Raw genomic sequence first — 17,008 nt, forward strand, 5'->3', positions numbered from 1 at the left:
GTCGGCGATCCTCCGTGACCATTTTGTGCACTTTTGCAATGATTTCTGGAGCAGTGACATATCTTGGTTGACCATTGCGCAGTTCATCATCTAAGATCTCCCGACCAAATTTAAATTCATTTGCCCACACTTGGCAACAGTTGAATATGGAGGAGCAGAGTCTCCCAGTGTATTATGAAAATTGGCATGAATTTCCTTTGCTTTCATATCTTTCTTTACAAAGTACTTAGTCACTGCTCATATATATATATATATATATATATATATATATATATATATATATATATATATATATTAAAAATAAAGATTCCAAGACTTACCAAGCGGGAAAGCGCCGGCAGACAGGCACATGAACAAAACACACAAACACACACACAGAATTACAAGCTTTCGCAACTGGCAGTTGCTTCGTCAGGAAGGAAGGAAGGAGAGGGAAAAATGAAAGGGTGTGGGTTTTAAGGGAGAGGGTAAGGAGTCATTCCAATCCCGGGAGCGGAAAGACTTCCCTTAGGGGAAAAAAAGGACAGGTGTACACTCGCACACACACACACACATATCCATCCGCACATACACAGACACAAGCAGACATATATATGTCTGCAGACATATATATGCAGACATATATATGTCTGCTTGTGTCTGTGTATGTGCGGATGGATATGTGTGTGTGTGTGTGCGAGTGTACACCTGTCCTTTTTTTCCCCTAAGGGAAGTCTTTCCGCTCCCGGGATTGGAATGACTCCTTACCCTCTCCCTTAAAACCCACACCCTTTCATTTTTCCCTCTCCTTCCTTCCTTCCTGACGAAGCAACTGCCAGTTGCGAAAGCTTGTAATTCTGTGTGTGTGTTTGTGTGTTTTGTTCATGTGCCTGTCTGCCGGCGCTTTCCCGCTTGGTAAGTCTTGGAATCTTTATTTTTAATATATTTTTCCCATGTGGAAGTTTCTTTCTATATATATATATATATATATATATATATATATATATATATATATATATATATATATATATATATTAAAAACAAAGATTCCAAGACTTACCAAGCGGGAAAACGCCGGTAGACAGGCACAATAAAATGACACACAAACACACACACAAAATTACGAGCTTTCACAACCGGCGTTTGTTTTGTCAGGAAAGAGAGAAGGGAAGATGAAAGGATGTGAGTTTTAAGGGAGAGGGTAAGGAGCCATTCCAATCCCGGGAGCGGAAAGACTTACCTTAGGGGAAAAAAAGGATAGGTATATACTCGCACCCACACACACATATCCATCCATACATATACAGACACGAGCAGACATATTTAAAGGCAAAGAGTTTGGGCAGAGATGTCAGTCGAGGCAGAAGTGCAGAGGCAAAGATGATGTTGAATGACAGATGAGATATGAGTGGCGGCAACTTGAAATTAGCGGAGATTGAGGCCTGGTGGATAACGAGAAGAGAGGATATATTGATGGGCAAGTTCCCATCTCCGGAGTTCGGATAGGTTGGTGTTGGTGGGAAGTATCCAGATAACCCGGGCAGTGTAACACTGTGCCAAGATGTGCTGGCTGTGCACCAAGGCATGTTTAGCCACAGGGTGATCCTCATTACCAACAAACACTGTCTGCCTGTGTCCATTCATGCGAATGGACAGTTTGTTGCTGGTCATTCCCAAATAGAAAGTGTCACAGTGTAGGCAGGGAATGACCAGCAACAAACTGTCCATTCGCATGAATGGACACAGGCAGACAGTGTTTGTTGGTAATGAGGATCACCCTGTGGCTAAACATGCCTTGGTGCATGGCCAGCATATCTTGGCACAGTGTTACACCGTCCGGGTTATCTGGATACTTCCCACCAACACCAACCTATCCGAACTCCAGAGATGGGAACTTGCCCTTCAATATATCCTCTCTTCTCGTTATCCACCATGCCTCAATCTCCGCTAATTTCAAGTTGCCGCCACTCATACCTCACCTGTCATTCAACTTCATCTTTGCCTCTGCACTTCCGCCTCGACTGACATCTCTGCCCAAACTCTTTGCCTTTAAATATGTCTGCTTGTGTCTGTATATGTATGGATGGATATGTGTGTGTGGGTGCGAGTATATACCTATCCTTTTTTCCCCCTAAGGTAAGTCTTTCCGCTCCCGGGATTGGAATGGCTCCTTACCCTCTCCCTTAAAACCCACATCCTTTCATCTTTCCTTCTCCTTCCCTCTTTCCTGACGAAGCAACCGCCGGTTGCGAAAGCTTGTAATTTTGTGTGTGTGTGTTTGTGTGTTATTTTATTGTGCCTGTCTACCGGCGCTTTCCCGCTTGGTAAGTCTTGGAATCTTTGTGTTTAATATATTTTTCGCATGTGGAAGTTTCCCCAAATCACTATGTGGGAACAACAACAGAGCCATGTCACTGACACAGCTCTCTTCCAAGGGCATTGACGTGGCACATGTTTACAGGCAACTATCCAGTGAATATCATGTGAACAACTCGTTGCACTAGCGCTGACCTCTCGTGGAGATTCCAAGAACTTTCCAAACCACCATTGTACACTGCTCAAAACAATTAGAGAAAGAAGAATTTGATTGAGTGTTCCATGTACGTAGTCTGCGATTAAAATATATACTGTTACTCTTTATCATCCAGTGTGTTTTAATAATGAGAACAAGTCTCCACAATACATTTGAAAACCATAGTGTAGTGGCAGTATTCCAATGTATCACACTACCACTAAAGCAGAGGACAAGCAATGTCTCACTGTGCCATCCAGTGAGTGTATACTCTTTGTGTACGTTTCATCAGTTACCATGAGGTATTTGACTGCGGCAGGATGTGTTCAGGGAGTGACATTACTGCGGGAAGGTTGGACTGTTTGTGCAGTGTCTACAGAGCTTAATGTAGCTTCATCTGTTGTTGGGAAGGTTTGGAAATGGTTTCGTGAAACTGGTACACACACGAGGAAGCAGGGAAAGGGAGAAAACAGAAAATGTCAGCCAGAGATAACCAATATTTGGTTAATTGTTCTCTCTGCCAGCATAGTGTGACTGTCTGGGACCTACAAAATGATATAGAGCAGCAGCTGGTCGCACTTTCAGTGACCAAACGATATGCAACAAACCCTGAGAGGTCAGTTTAAGACCAAGAAGAGCTCATTACTTGACTCGATTAACTGTTTGACACGAGTGATTGATTTTAATTTGCTGAGGAACATAGGCACTAGAAACGACGTCACTGGCACAATGTGTCGTTTACGTACAAGTCCCGCTTTCGTGTAATACTATGCAGTGGACGTATACATGTGTATTGTCATCGTGGTGAACATTATAATGATCAGGAGTCCAGGAAATGAGCAGATTTGGCTATGACCCGGTCATGATATGGGGTGGCTCCACAATTGATAGCCAGTTGGACCATCAGATATTCAGAGGCCGACTTAATGGTCAGAGGTTCATCAACGATATAGTGCTGGGTCACATTATGCCCATTGAAGTTGTAATTGAGGGAGAGCATCCAACAGCAGCCTTCACAGAAATGTTACAGAATGTTGTTATCCAATATTATACTGGCTTGCTCTGCAACCTGACCTCAGTCCTATTAAGCATTTATGGCATATGCTGGACAGATAACTTTGGATGCACCTCAGACTCTCGAACAAGTTGCAGAGATTCTTAATGAGAAATGGAGAAAAAATTCCACTAGAAAATGTTCGGAGGCTTGTCAGCAGCACGGCTCGAAGACGTGAAGCAGTAATACAGGCACATAGAGGACGTACCAGATAGTGAAATGTTTCTTTTTGTGCCTATTTTCACTTAAGTGAAGGAGTTTGCACCTCAGTTTGTGGCATTGTGTCGAGTTCCTTGTCATAACACTAACGTGTGATGAGAAGAGAACAGGGCATGTACTTTTCTGTTAAGTAAAGGTATCATTTTCCAGTACAAAAGTCTGTTTCACTCCAAACACTCCTGAAAAAAATATTTCAGGTGTTTAAAATGTTGTCCCCCTAACTTTTTTGAGCAATGCGTATGAGTTTATCAGAAATATTAAAAATTTTACCTCCTGAACAAAACAAACAGTCAGCAATTGTACCTCATCATTTCTTACTTCTGGTCTCTGATATTGGAACACTTTACTGACTATTACAAGAGGGAGTCCATCAGTAGTCTCCTCCCTCCCCCCACCCCCCCACCCCCACTCCCTCCCCCCGTCTGCATGTTGGTATTCCAGTTCCTAGGGGTTTATTTATTGATTGTCATTTTTCTTTATTTTCACTGTTGCTATTTGAGTTTACATGTTGTCATTTGAAGATAGTGAGAGGAGCTGTGGACATTAGAAAACGAAGTGCCAAGGAGAGAAATACGAACATTTCTGACATATTCTTCTGTTTGAGGTCGATAAAGGGGTGACAGCAGCAGAAGCAGTCTGAAACATTTGCTCCATGTGTGGGGATAATGCCATTTCATTGGATAGAGCACAGCAAAAAAATGGTTTCCTCATTTTAAGGAGGATTGTTTTGACACTAGTGACTGTCGACGTTCAGAAAGACCTTTGGAGCTTGATGAAGATCTTTTAAACGAATTAATCCACTGTGATCCACAATACTGTACTTAAGAAGTGGCAGCTGTGGTGAACTGTGGTCATTCCATACTTATGCAACAATTGTGTGTATTGAGGAAGGTTCAAAAATTGGGTGTGTGAGTACTGCATGTGTATGTCTAAATCACAAAAAATCAGCATGTGGCCATATGTTCATCTCTACTTGTTCGTCATCAAGTGGCTCTTGAACAACACTGACCATTCCTGTCCTGTATTGTTACTGGTGATGAGAAATGACGTCTTTATGGAAAAGAAAGGAACGGCTGAGTCCAAACAAAGCCGGAACTCCCCGTACCGTGTCACGCGTGCATCACAAAAGATAATGTTACACATCTGGTGGAACAGTGATCGTGGCGTGCTATGAATTGCTTGCCTGAGGTGTAATCATCATTGCTGACATTTATTTCAACAACTGAAATGTCTTGGAGATGCAATCCAAGATCAGGAAGACTGCAAGAAGTAATGCTATTCCAGGATAACATCTGGCCGTATTCTGCTGGACTGACAAAAAACACTATACAGGAGTTGACTTTGGAAGTCATTCCACACTCGCCTTATTCACCCGATCGTATGCCTTCAGAGTTTCACCTTTTGCGCTCTCTATTGTACAACCTTCAAGGGACTTCGTTTCTGGATGAAAATGTGTTCCGAACACGGCTCGACGAGTTTTTCACCATAATACCAATTATTGTAGTCACGGAATCCATAAGTTACTCCAGGTTGGGCAGACTGTTGTAAATAGTGAAGGAGGATATGTTATTGAAGACTAAACTCTGTTACATGTACCTGTTGTGTCTATGGAAAAACACTACAAAGTTATGCACCAACTCAGTACATTGCAGCTAGGATAAAGCCAGAGTTGGATGCAAAAGTAAATTGTGAGAATAAGTGACTCCATGGGCAAATCAACACTTTTTTTGTTCCAGTTATTGAATGTCATATCTCTAACTAATGAAAACCTACATCTACATTTAGACTCCGCAAGCCATCCAATGGTGTGTGGCGGAGGGCATTTTACGTGCCACTGTCATTACCTCCCTTTCCTGTTCCAGTCACATATGGTTCGCGGGAAGAACAACTGCCGGAAAGCCTCCGTGCGCGTGCGGATCTCTCTAATTTTACGTTCGTGATCTCCTCGGGAGGTATAAGTAGGGGGAAGCAACATATTCGATACCTCATCCAGAAAAGCGCTCTAACTAAACTTGGACAGCAAGCTACACCGCGATGCAGAGCACCTCTCTTGCAGAGTCTGCCACTTGAGTTTGCTAAACATCTCCATAATGCTATCACGCTTACCAAATAACCCTGTGACGAAACGCGCCGCTCTTCTTTGGATCTTCTCTATTTCCTCCGTCAACCCGGCCTGGTACGGATCCCACACTGATGAGCAATACTCAAGTGTAGGTCGAACGAGTGTTTTGTAAGCCACCTCCTTTGTTGATGGACTACATTTTCTAAGGACTCTCCCAATGAATCTCAACCTAGTACCTGCCTTACCAACAGTTAATTTTATATGTTCATTCCACTTCAAATCGTTCCGCGCGCACACTCCCAGATGTTTTACAGAAGTAACTGCTACCGGTGTTTGTTCCGCTATCATATAATCATACAATAAAGGATTCTTCTTTCTATGTATTCGCAATACATTACATTTGTCTATGTTAACAATAAAGGATTCTTCTTTCTATGTATTCGCAATACATTACATTTGTCTATGTTAAGGGCCAGTTGCCACTCCCTGCACCAAGTGCCAATCTGCTGCAGATCTTCCTGCATTTCGCTGCAATTTTCTAATGCTGCAACTTCTCTGTGTACTACAGCATCATTCGCGAACAGCCACATGGAACTTCTGACACTATCTACTAGCTCATTTATATATATTGTGAAAAGCAATGGCCCCATAACACTCCCCTGTGACACGCCATAGGTTACTTTAACGTATGTAGACGTCTCTCCATTGAGAACAACATGCTGTGTTCTGTTAGCTAAAAACACTTCAATCCAGCCACACACCTGGTCTGATATTCCGTAGGCTCTTACTTTGTTTATTAGGCGACAGTGCGGAACTGTATCGAACGCCTTCCGGAAGTCGAGGAAAATGGCATCTACCTGGGAGCCTTTATCTAATATTTTCTGGGTGTCATGAACAAAGAAAGCGAGTTGGGTCTCACACGATCGCTGTTTCCGGAATCCATGTTGATTCCTACAGAGTAGATTCTGGGTTTCCAGAAACGACACGATACGCGAGAAAAAACACGTTCTAAAATTCTACAACAGATCGACGTCAGAGATATAGGTCTACAGCTTTGCGCATCTGCCTCACGACTCTCCTCGAAGACCAGGAGTACCTGTGCTCTTTTCCAATTATTTGGAACCTTCCGTTCCTCTAGAGACTTGCGGTACACGGCTGTTAGAAGGAGGGGGGGGGGGGGGCAAGTTCTTTCACGTACTCTGTGTAGAATCGAACTGGTATCCCGTCAGGTCCAGTGGACTTTCCTCTGTCGAGTGATACGTAACCTATTTTCATGCAGTGTCACTCGGTACTGGCTAAGCTGTGAAATAAAATGTGCATTTTAAATAAATAGTAGCCTCATAACGGAAAATTACCCTTTTTGTGGAAGCTGCGGGCAGGTGACTGAGCCAGTGTTTTCCACCGTGTCGCAGCTGCAGCTGCTGGGCGGGTCCCGCAGCCCGCAGCCCCAGCAGCAGCAGCAGCAGCAGCAGTCGGCCTCTGGCGGGTCACCGAAGCTGCAGAGCACGGCAGTGCAGCAGCAGGCACAGCAGGTGGTGGCGGGTGGGAAGGCAGTGGGGCTGACGGGTGTGAAGCTGGTGGGCGCCGTGAAGGCACTGCAGCAGCCGGGCGCGGACCAGCAGACCATCCTCATCAAGCAGGGCTCGGCCGTCACCACGCAGCAGGTGTCTTCCCAGCAGCAGCAGGTGCTGCAGCAGCAGGCCAAGGTAAAGCTCGCAACTCGAACCCCAGTTGTGCAATATTGTGACTTGTCTGCCTCTCGCAGCATACTCGTTGTCAAAATATTTCGCGAGTAACTGCCAGACTTCACTGTATGTTTGCCGACCAAATAAGGGTCCGCTCGGTAATGTGACGACCTTGGACTACAGAAATGCAGAGCCTGTCAGATACTGTGCCAGTGTGTTAAGACATATGTAGATCAGACTGTGTGTACTGCCGAAGATCGTAGGTGGGGCCACCGATAGCACACCGGACTGCATCAGCCTAACAGTTCAGGAGTCCCAGAACGTTGCTCGATTGAATTACGTGGAATGGATTACGACCGTACCGAGGTTGTGATGCAGATGTCCAACATCTGGGACTGCGTCATTAAGGAATTCGTTGAGACTCGAGTAAGGGAACCGATGATGAATTGTACATCCGTAGTAAGACTGGGACATCGCTACTGGAATGATCGAGAAGAGAAATGAGATACCAGATAATGAACTGTCTTTGGGGACAGGTGGAGGAACAGCAGAGGTGCTGTCAGCATGCACACCTGGGCACTAATCTAAGACAGAACACTTCATTGTCAGGAGACGGAAGATGTGGGGTGGCGATGCTGGGATGCTGACGGACGGTGGAATGTCCGATCAGAGGGATAAGGGGAGGAGATGCAAGCATGGCACCAATCCTATAGGTGGTGCAATCAGATGGTCTTGTGAAGTAACTTTGAATGAGTTTTCTGTAAACTGCCTCAAACGACTAGTTAAGGCTGCTCTCACGAAATGGAAGTACTTTAGACCTTATAACTACAAACAGACTGACCATATTGTAAGTGTAGAGATATGTAGTAGAGGTCATATTGTCATTATAGGCAGCTTGGTTATTAAAAAAGGTTAGGAGAGTGTTTGTGCTAGAAAAAGCAGATAAGCGGTTAGTATTATCTCAGTTAAACAGTGAATGAACATCACTTAGTAGAGGAATTATGGGCAAAGTTTAAACTGATTGTAAATCTCACTCTGGAGAAGTATGCACTGAATGGATTCTGGACAGAAAAGACTCATTGTGGTTTAATAACAAAATTTGGACAATGCTGAGGGATCAGACCTTACCACACACACGAGTCAAAAAAGGTCATGGAAATGTTGACATGGAAATTTCAGCATCTGCTAAAAGATCAATGCATGAAGCACACTACTACTTTCATCATCATACTTTAGCAAAAGATCTTTCTGATATCCTGAGAAAATTGTGATCCTTCTTAAAATCACTAAGTGAGTTGAAGGTTTCTATCCAGTCTCTCTTCAGCCTGTTTGTTACTAATAGGTTCGATCAATACATGTTATTGGTGATACTTGGTGAACTTAAATGGGAATCCCTGGAGGGAAGACAGCATTTTTTCGTGAAACACTGATTAGAAAGTTTAGGGAACAAGCACATGCAAGACCATATTGTGGCCTGTGGAGTATGTATTTAGATACATGAAAATGCACTAGCTATTAAATCAAAAACCTCGAATTGTCAACCCAACAGTGCCCAATGACTGTTGTGCAGGTTGCCAAAGAACTTGACTTGATAAATATAGTGCGCTTCAAGGCATCAAACGAATCTTCCAGAGTGGCAACAGGATTCATGATTTTGGAGTATGCTGTAAAAGCTCTGAAGTCTGCAGGCTTGTACGAGATATATATTGGGTACCTTGCAGACACTGACAATTTCAAAATATGCAGACATCAAGAACCATCCAGAAACGATAACTACAAAATAAAAAACGATTGCCGATGACCAGATTAAGACTGGTGACTCGCAGCACGCCGTCCAGTGACACTAAACATTAAGCCGCACTGCGTGCACCATAGCTCATGGCATATTCTGAAGTTCACTTTTCAGTTACTGCTGTAATTTAATTTCGCTGTTCATGATCTGTTTACTCCACAAGCCACCTTACTGTGCATGTGGCAGAGGGTACTTTCTATACTGCTTTCCTATCCCTCTTTCCCTGTTCCATCTACAAATGGTGTTTGGGAAGAATAACTTGTCTTCTGTGAAACTAATTTTTTTCGTAATAACTGCATACACCATAGTAGTTATTGAAACATAAAGTGCTCCATGAATAATAAGAATTTGCAAGATACAGACTACGAATAACATTTTTTATTTATTATGTAATTGTTAAGGGAATTACCATATGAAGAAAAATGAAATTAATGACCTTTGCAGGTGATGTAGCATTAATTGCTGAAAATCTAGATGACCTGTAAATACTGGCAAGAAAGCTATTTTAAAAAGTCAAGGAAGTCGGGTTGGAGGTAAATGATGAGAAAACAGAATTTATGTTGCTAGGAAGAAATTACAAGACATAAAGGTGAGTAATCATACAAATTGAAGACCATGCGTTTGAAGAAGCAGAAGAGTTTAAATATCTTGAGGTTGGAGTAAACAACATAAATGGTGAGAAACAAGAAATAGAATTCAGGATAAAAGTGGCATCATAGTCACTCAATAAAACACTGTTATCCAGAATCTTATCAAAAGAATGGAAACAAAGCTGTATAAAACCATAATCAGATATGCATTACTGTGTGGGAAAGAAATATGTAAAATAGATAAATATACAAAGAGAAAGATAAATGTTTATGAAAATAGAATCGTTCAGAAGATCTTTGGACAAATTTGTGAGGGAGGAGAATGACAAAGAAGAAAAAATGTTGCAGATGCCAAAATGTGGTGGCTGAAATGGGCTGGTCATGCCTGTAGAGGATCAAGATTGAGGGACATGTCGAAGAAGAAATGTCGAAGGCCTTTAGGCAGACTGAAAATACGATGGAGAGACCAGGTGGCCAAGGATCTTCAGATACTTGGAGCAAGGAAAGATGGCAAGACCACAATGCTGTGGAGGGGGCAACTTGGTGAGACTAAACACTGATTGTGGTTTGTGAGGCCACGAGAGTGAGATAAGAGTTGTCTAAAGGAAAATTGCAGAAAGGAAAAGTAAAAAATAGTATTTAATGTAGTAGTTATAGCAGAGCAAGTGAAGATGCTCCACTTCATTGTGTTTCAAGTTGTTTTGTCTGTAGCAGCCAAATTACTAACACCTTTATTTCTTACTTCAATTACCTTTAGTACTTTAGGCACAAAAGTTTCAATCTCTTTTTCTTTATCTCAGGCAATAGCACAGCTGCAGCAGCAGTTACAGCAGCAACAACAGCTGAAGCAGCAGCAGCAACAACTAAAGCAGCAGTTGCAACAACAGCAGCAGCTGAAGCAGCAGCAAACTACGATTGCTACTGTCGGTGGGACGGTTGTGAATGCGGCCCAGCAGAGATTAGTCACGTCCGTGTCGGTTCTCGGGAGTGGCCAGCCGCAGGCTGCACGGGTCGTCACCAGAGGTATGTTGGGGCCACATATATGTCCAGCACAAATAGAGCCTGCTCGTGTCACCATCTTTTTTAACCAGTATTGGGCATATAATTTGCTGACATACATTGTTAACCCCTAAGCTAAGGTCTCCTACTTTTTTCCGTTTATTTTCTACAATATTTACATAATTTTAAAATGAATGTTTATCTATTTTTTCTGCTCTTGGCCATGTCAGTCAGTACATTTCCATAGACACTGCTAAGTTTTTATAAGCCCACATCATGTCAGCTCACAACCACATCATTCGGGAAGCATTGAACCTTATCATTCACTAACTTGTTGAACCCTCTGGCCAAAGATGTTTTCAATTAAGGGAACAGGTGGTATGCATTGGGTGCCAAGTCCAGACTGTCAGGTTAGTGGGTGGTGATCTATTCAAAAGTTTACAATGGAGCAGTGGTTTGATGGGCAATTCGTGGGGAAGTGGTGGCGTGGAGAATGCTTATGCCTGTGCTTGGTATTCCTCTTGTCCTGCCCGAGTTATATTAGTATTTCACAGTGCCTGTCAGCGATCACACTGGGCATGAAGTCAACCACCAATACCCCCTTTCAGTCCGAAAACACGGTTGCCATGATTTTTCCAGCACACTGTGTTTATTTGAATTTTTGTAGAAGGAACGAAGGTGAATGTCACCACTTGCATCATTGTTGTTTGGGCATTGGTCTTGAATCTAAAGAGGAATGCCCAGGTTTTGTAACCCATGAGAGTTAAGTTCAAAAAGTTGTGCTTTTCATTTGCATAGTGCAGAAGAAATTTGCAGGAAGAATGAACTCAGTGGCGTTTTTGGTCTTCCATTGGCATTTGTGGTACCCATACTGCAACTTTTCTGTTAAAATCGTGTGTGTGCTGCTTTGGGAAAACCTCAAGAACCAAAATGCAGGGGATCATCCAGTGTGATTCACTGATCTATGTGCACGGTTTGCTCAACTTTTGTGACTGTTTTGTAAGAAATACATGGTCTTCCACTCCTTTGTTCGTTGTGAATAGGTGTTCCAGCGAGGAGTTGGGGAAGCACTGATCACAACAGTGTGACCAACAGGCACAGGAACAGTTTCTCTGTGTCTGCAGCATTTTGTAGTCCTTTCTTTTGGGATTACCATCATACACATTGCCATACATTTTCTGAGGACCATACTGTGCATCTAGCAAATTTCGTGGCATAAAATCTGACTTCTGTACATCCTCAGTGCCAGTGCAGTAATATGAGCAGTGTAAATAAGTGTTGTACACTAATTTTCAATTTGATGGTGCAGGGCTATGATAGCCAAAGAAATATAATACACACCTCAATGTCTTATAAATTTACACATTGTTAAAGAAGTTTGCTGTTACCTTTTAAATGAAAATGTGTTACAAACTTTTTGACTTATTCCACATCTATGAGGACCATCTAACTTATATCTGTGGAAGGAGCATTGGTTATGTCTTTTCTTGCATTTTGTTGTGTGAGATGCTCTACATTTTTGAGAATCTCTACATTACGGGTGTATGAAACAACAAGTATGTGTAATGCAATCTGATCTCGGACCTAATTTCTTAAATAACATCATCCTTACGAACACCATATAGCTTCACCAATGTTTTATGTATCAACACTTGAACATATTTTGGGATAAACCCATTTTCAACAGTCAGATTTGAAAATTTGCAATCAAATACTAATTTACAAAATGATATTTATATGCCCTAATTGCCTTGTTCATTGGTTATTAGAATGTTGTCATATTTGTTAATGTCGCAGTTGGTGGGAAACCGGTACCAGTTGCCATCTCCACGCAGCAGCAGCAACAACAACAGCAGCAGCAGCAGCAGCAGCAGCAGCAGGCACCTGTGGTAGCAAAGGTGTTTACCAATGCGCAGGGCCAAGTTATCTCCATGGAAAGCCTCCTGGCACACCATAAGCAGCATGGGACTCTCCCACAGGGTGAGTTGTTACTGTGATGTCGTAAAAGACCCTTGCCTTTCATGCTGATCTGATCTCTGTGTACTCTTTCTCTAGTGATAGTTTTAGAAAACCAATAGATGATTATGGGGAATGCTTATGATCACAGAATAGTAAAGGATAACTTGTGCCCTTTTCCCTTTGTTCTTGCAACTGATATCAGTAGTAATGTTACATACCTGCTGTTCTGTCACTATTATGATCTCTTAAACGTACCCTCAGTGAGTCTCACAAGAAGACTTGAGAAAATGACTTTGATGCTTTTGGTGATCACTGTTAAACAGAAAAATGAGTATTCTAACAGAATCACCCATAGGTGTGTGCATAACATCCTGTCCTTATGATCATAAGATTGCTGGTTCAAATCTCACTAGATCCAATTTATTTTTTATTTGTATCTAAATTCTATATATATTATCAAATCATCGACATCTGCATTTGGTTATATGCCTTGGGCCAGATTAAGACTTTGAAGAGCCCTCCGTGCATCTCTGTCCTCTGCTTTACTCCTCATTCTTTGGCACCCTCTTTGCGGTCTGTTGACATTATTGGCATCTTCTTCTGCCCTTCCCTCTCTTCCCTGCAATAAAGCCAGCTATTGCCTCTACCAGAAGGCAGTCTCATTTCAATATGACCTATTCAGTTCAACTTCCCATTCTTCACTGTGAGCAACATCCTCTGATATTCTCCAGTTGTTCTCAGTGCCTTTTCAGTGCTGACTTTATCAGTCCAGATGGTCTTCTCCATTCTACGTTATATTCACATCTCAAAAGTTTGGTTTCTTCTCTCATCGTGCTTTCGAAGTATCCGTGTCGTCTTCTCTCCACATAAGGTCACATTCTGTACTAGGCACTTCTTTTCTACATTTGAAATACCTCTTCCTGCTGGCTGCCATAAATCACATTGCAAACCTTTCCACATGAATCACCTGAGCACAAATGACAGCTCTGCCAATGAGTTGCCATTTACACAAAGTGTATGCAATATTTGTGCCATATATATGTGTTCACATCACTATCCCATGGCTTTTGTCACTTCATTGCATGTCTTAATTACTAACCACATGAAAACATGAATATTTATAATAAAATTTAATAAAAAATACAAAACATCAGATAGAAAGTAAAGAATCTTTTTCATTTCTAAAGATTAAGAATAAATACAAACATTGTATTAAAAACAAAATAATTCAGATATATATTTTTTCCATTTAACTCTGGAACATTTTCTATTTTCACATGATTAATAATTAAAATTGAAAGGTTTTCTTTTTATTAGCAAATTATAATATGATGTTTGTTAATTAGCATTTTCATTTGGTACTGTATTTTACTAAGCATCTATCCCAGAAGCAGGACCTAATAGCAGCCGTAGGTTTCCTATCTAATGGTCCCCAAGGGCAACAAAAATTTGACATTCAGTGTTTGACCGAATTAAAAACTTTAAAATACTGTTATAACCTAGTCATTAAGAGGTATAATCTTATGTAAGACTTTATCACTGTAAGACAAGTATTACAGTTAGAAATAGTGTGTTTGCCTTGAGGTAGCATGATTGATGGTGTGCAAATACCCAGACTTCATTCATCCAGTATTTGAGAGTGAGAACACTCAGTGGCTTCCAACGAACTTTACTCATACTTTAAAACCATTTTGTAGTTTTTACCGCATTGATGTCCTACACAAAATAATCTTGTACCACATTTTCACTGTGTAATAAATCTTCAGTATCAGGTATGACATTTTAATTTATTACTTGCTTACTAGAATTCAACTTGCAACATATTTTGCCGACAGTATCCACTTTTACCACTGAATATATCTGTAAAATTATGTTATTGTACGACACACATTTCAGTAGATACGGTGTCACAGACATTTAGATGCATGAAAACTAGGTTCTGCTTAAAATGCCACAGAGTGAAACTTGATGATGAGGAATGGTTTTTTTAATTTAGTACTTCTTTACTACTAACTATGTTTGCAATATACATTATAGACAGCATGTACATATACTAAAAAATGTACGTGCAAAATTACATCATTGCGCATCACGTAGTTCAAGAGATATGACATCAAAGACATTTAGATGCGTGAAAAACTTGCTATAAAATGGAATGCAAATTACCCAGACTATATTCATTCAGTGTTTTATAATGATTATACTTTGTGAATTCCAAAAAGGTTTGAGCATAATTTCAAACCTTTTTAAAACTTTTTCTCACTTGTTTGCTTAATGTCAAATATTTAACACAGTAACTCATTTGTAAAGTAATTAGATGTTTGAAACTGTTTAGTACACGAGAGTTCGACTATTTAAAGAATTAGGGATTTACTGGTAAATATAGAAATTAAATAAAAGTAAGAAAAAGGTTGAATATAGCAAGAATCAAATGAGTAAACTCAAGATTACAAAACTAATTTGCTGCACACAGGGCTACAAATGGTTCGTTATAAAATATTCCACTTGCAAGCATACTCAAAGTCGCTATAATATGCATTGAGGTGGACTGTTTATTACTTACCTCCTATTTAGAGACAAAATTGTTTCATTCTTCTCTCAACCATCACATGCACCTGCCCAATGTACAATTTCTCACACCACCATGGGATATTGTATTTTCCCTATCTCCTTGGACTGAGGCCACCTTTTAATGAATCTAGCATTATTCAGACTCATTCTGGAGGCTGGAAGACACATCTTTTTATAAATTTCTTGAGAAGCCTGTCAAACTTGGCATGGAAACCATCCTTTTTGAGTTCCCTGTGACTCCTAGTGGTAGTGTCGTGTTACTGGCAAGCTCTTGGGATCTGATAAGGCTCATGATATGTGAATGAGAGTTGGTAATAAATTGTGCCTCTTTTCTAAATTTAATTGCAGGATCACTGAACCCTTTTGAAGGGGGGAGGGGTTTTTTGGTAGGGGTAGGCCTATGTCTAGGTCTAGGTCTAGGGCTAGGGCAGCAGCTACCTTAAAAATTTAATTTGAATTTTTTTGTTGTTGCAACATAAAATGCAGTCCACATTCTTTGCTGAAGCATTAATATTTTATTTTCAACAGGGTTAAATTTTGCTTGACGAGGCTAATGAACATATGCCCATTCCTATTTTGTAAAAAATTTTACCATAAAAAATATTATTTTGTAGAATCAAAGAGCAGCAGCTGCATTATGGCCTTAGTCTATCTTGTTAGGATCTTCTAACAAAGAGATAGAGGGGCTGGCCAATACTTACCTCAGCTCAGTATAGCCGATAGAAACACAACGAAAATTTAAGTTCCTAGCTTTCGGAATAAATGTTCCTTCATCAGGGAGGAGAGAGGGGAAAGAAAGGGAAGAAGGGAAAGTGGATTTAGTTACTCACAACCCAGGTTATGAGGCAACAGGGAAAGGAAAACAGGGAAGATAGCAAGGATGGAGGCATGGTTGTCAGAGGGAAGCCAAAGATATTCTACTGTAGGTACTGTGCCCGCTTCAAACCAAAGAGGATGCATACAGAAGTAAAGAGGTGTATAGTATAAAGATGTAGGATGAAAAGATGCATGAATGGCTAAAGAGGAAAGGGAAAGAGGAGAAGACTGAAAAGTAAATGGGAGTGAGGTTGTTTAACGTAGGTTCAGTCCAGGGGAATGGCGGGATGAAAGGACGTGCTGGAGTGCAAGTTCCCATCTCCGCAGTTCAGAGAGACTGGTGTTGGGTGGGAGAAGCCAAATGGCACATACAGTGTAGCAGGTTCCTAGGTCCCTAGAATTATGCTGGAGGGCATGCTCCGCTACTGAACCGTCAATGAACAACCAACAACAGAACCAACAACAACAACAACAACAACAACAACAACAGAACTGTCAACAAACCCCCCTCATAGCCAACAAACCTAGCCTAGCCACGCTACTCAATCTCCCCACCCCAGCACATACCCCACACAGACCAAATCTCAACTATAACCACAGTCAAATGCCACATATCACCAACCCCAATTCAGTTCTAAACCTCTCATCCAGATCCCTCTCTCCTCCAGAGACATCTGTTCTATCAAAAGGCTTAACCTTTAGCCCCACACCTAAATTCAACCACACTGCCCTGGTTAAAGATCTCCTCTCATTCACCCGGAACCTCAACT

At 41.3% G+C, this 17,008-nt stretch overlaps 1 protein-coding gene across 1 annotated transcript in view; it reads left to right on the forward strand.

Moving 5' to 3' along the window:
- The window catches only part of LOC126291695 (nuclear factor related to kappa-B-binding protein-like), a 197,994-nt gene that overhangs the window by 132,191 nt on the left and 48,795 nt on the right, over window positions 1-17,008 (forward strand). Inside the window, exons 16-18 of the mRNA XM_049985324.1 lie at window positions 7,239-7,532; window positions 10,694-10,916; window positions 12,690-12,872. Coding sequence (XP_049841281.1) covers window positions 7,239-7,532; window positions 10,694-10,916; window positions 12,690-12,872 — 700 coding nt within the window. The remainder of the gene's footprint in view (window positions 1-7,238; window positions 7,533-10,693; window positions 10,917-12,689; window positions 12,873-17,008) is intronic.

This window comes from Schistocerca gregaria, chromosome 9, assembly GCF_023897955.1.
Source record: "Schistocerca gregaria isolate iqSchGreg1 chromosome 9, iqSchGreg1.2, whole genome shotgun sequence".
NCBI classification, from domain to species: Eukaryota; Metazoa; Arthropoda; class Insecta; order Orthoptera; family Acrididae; genus Schistocerca; species Schistocerca gregaria.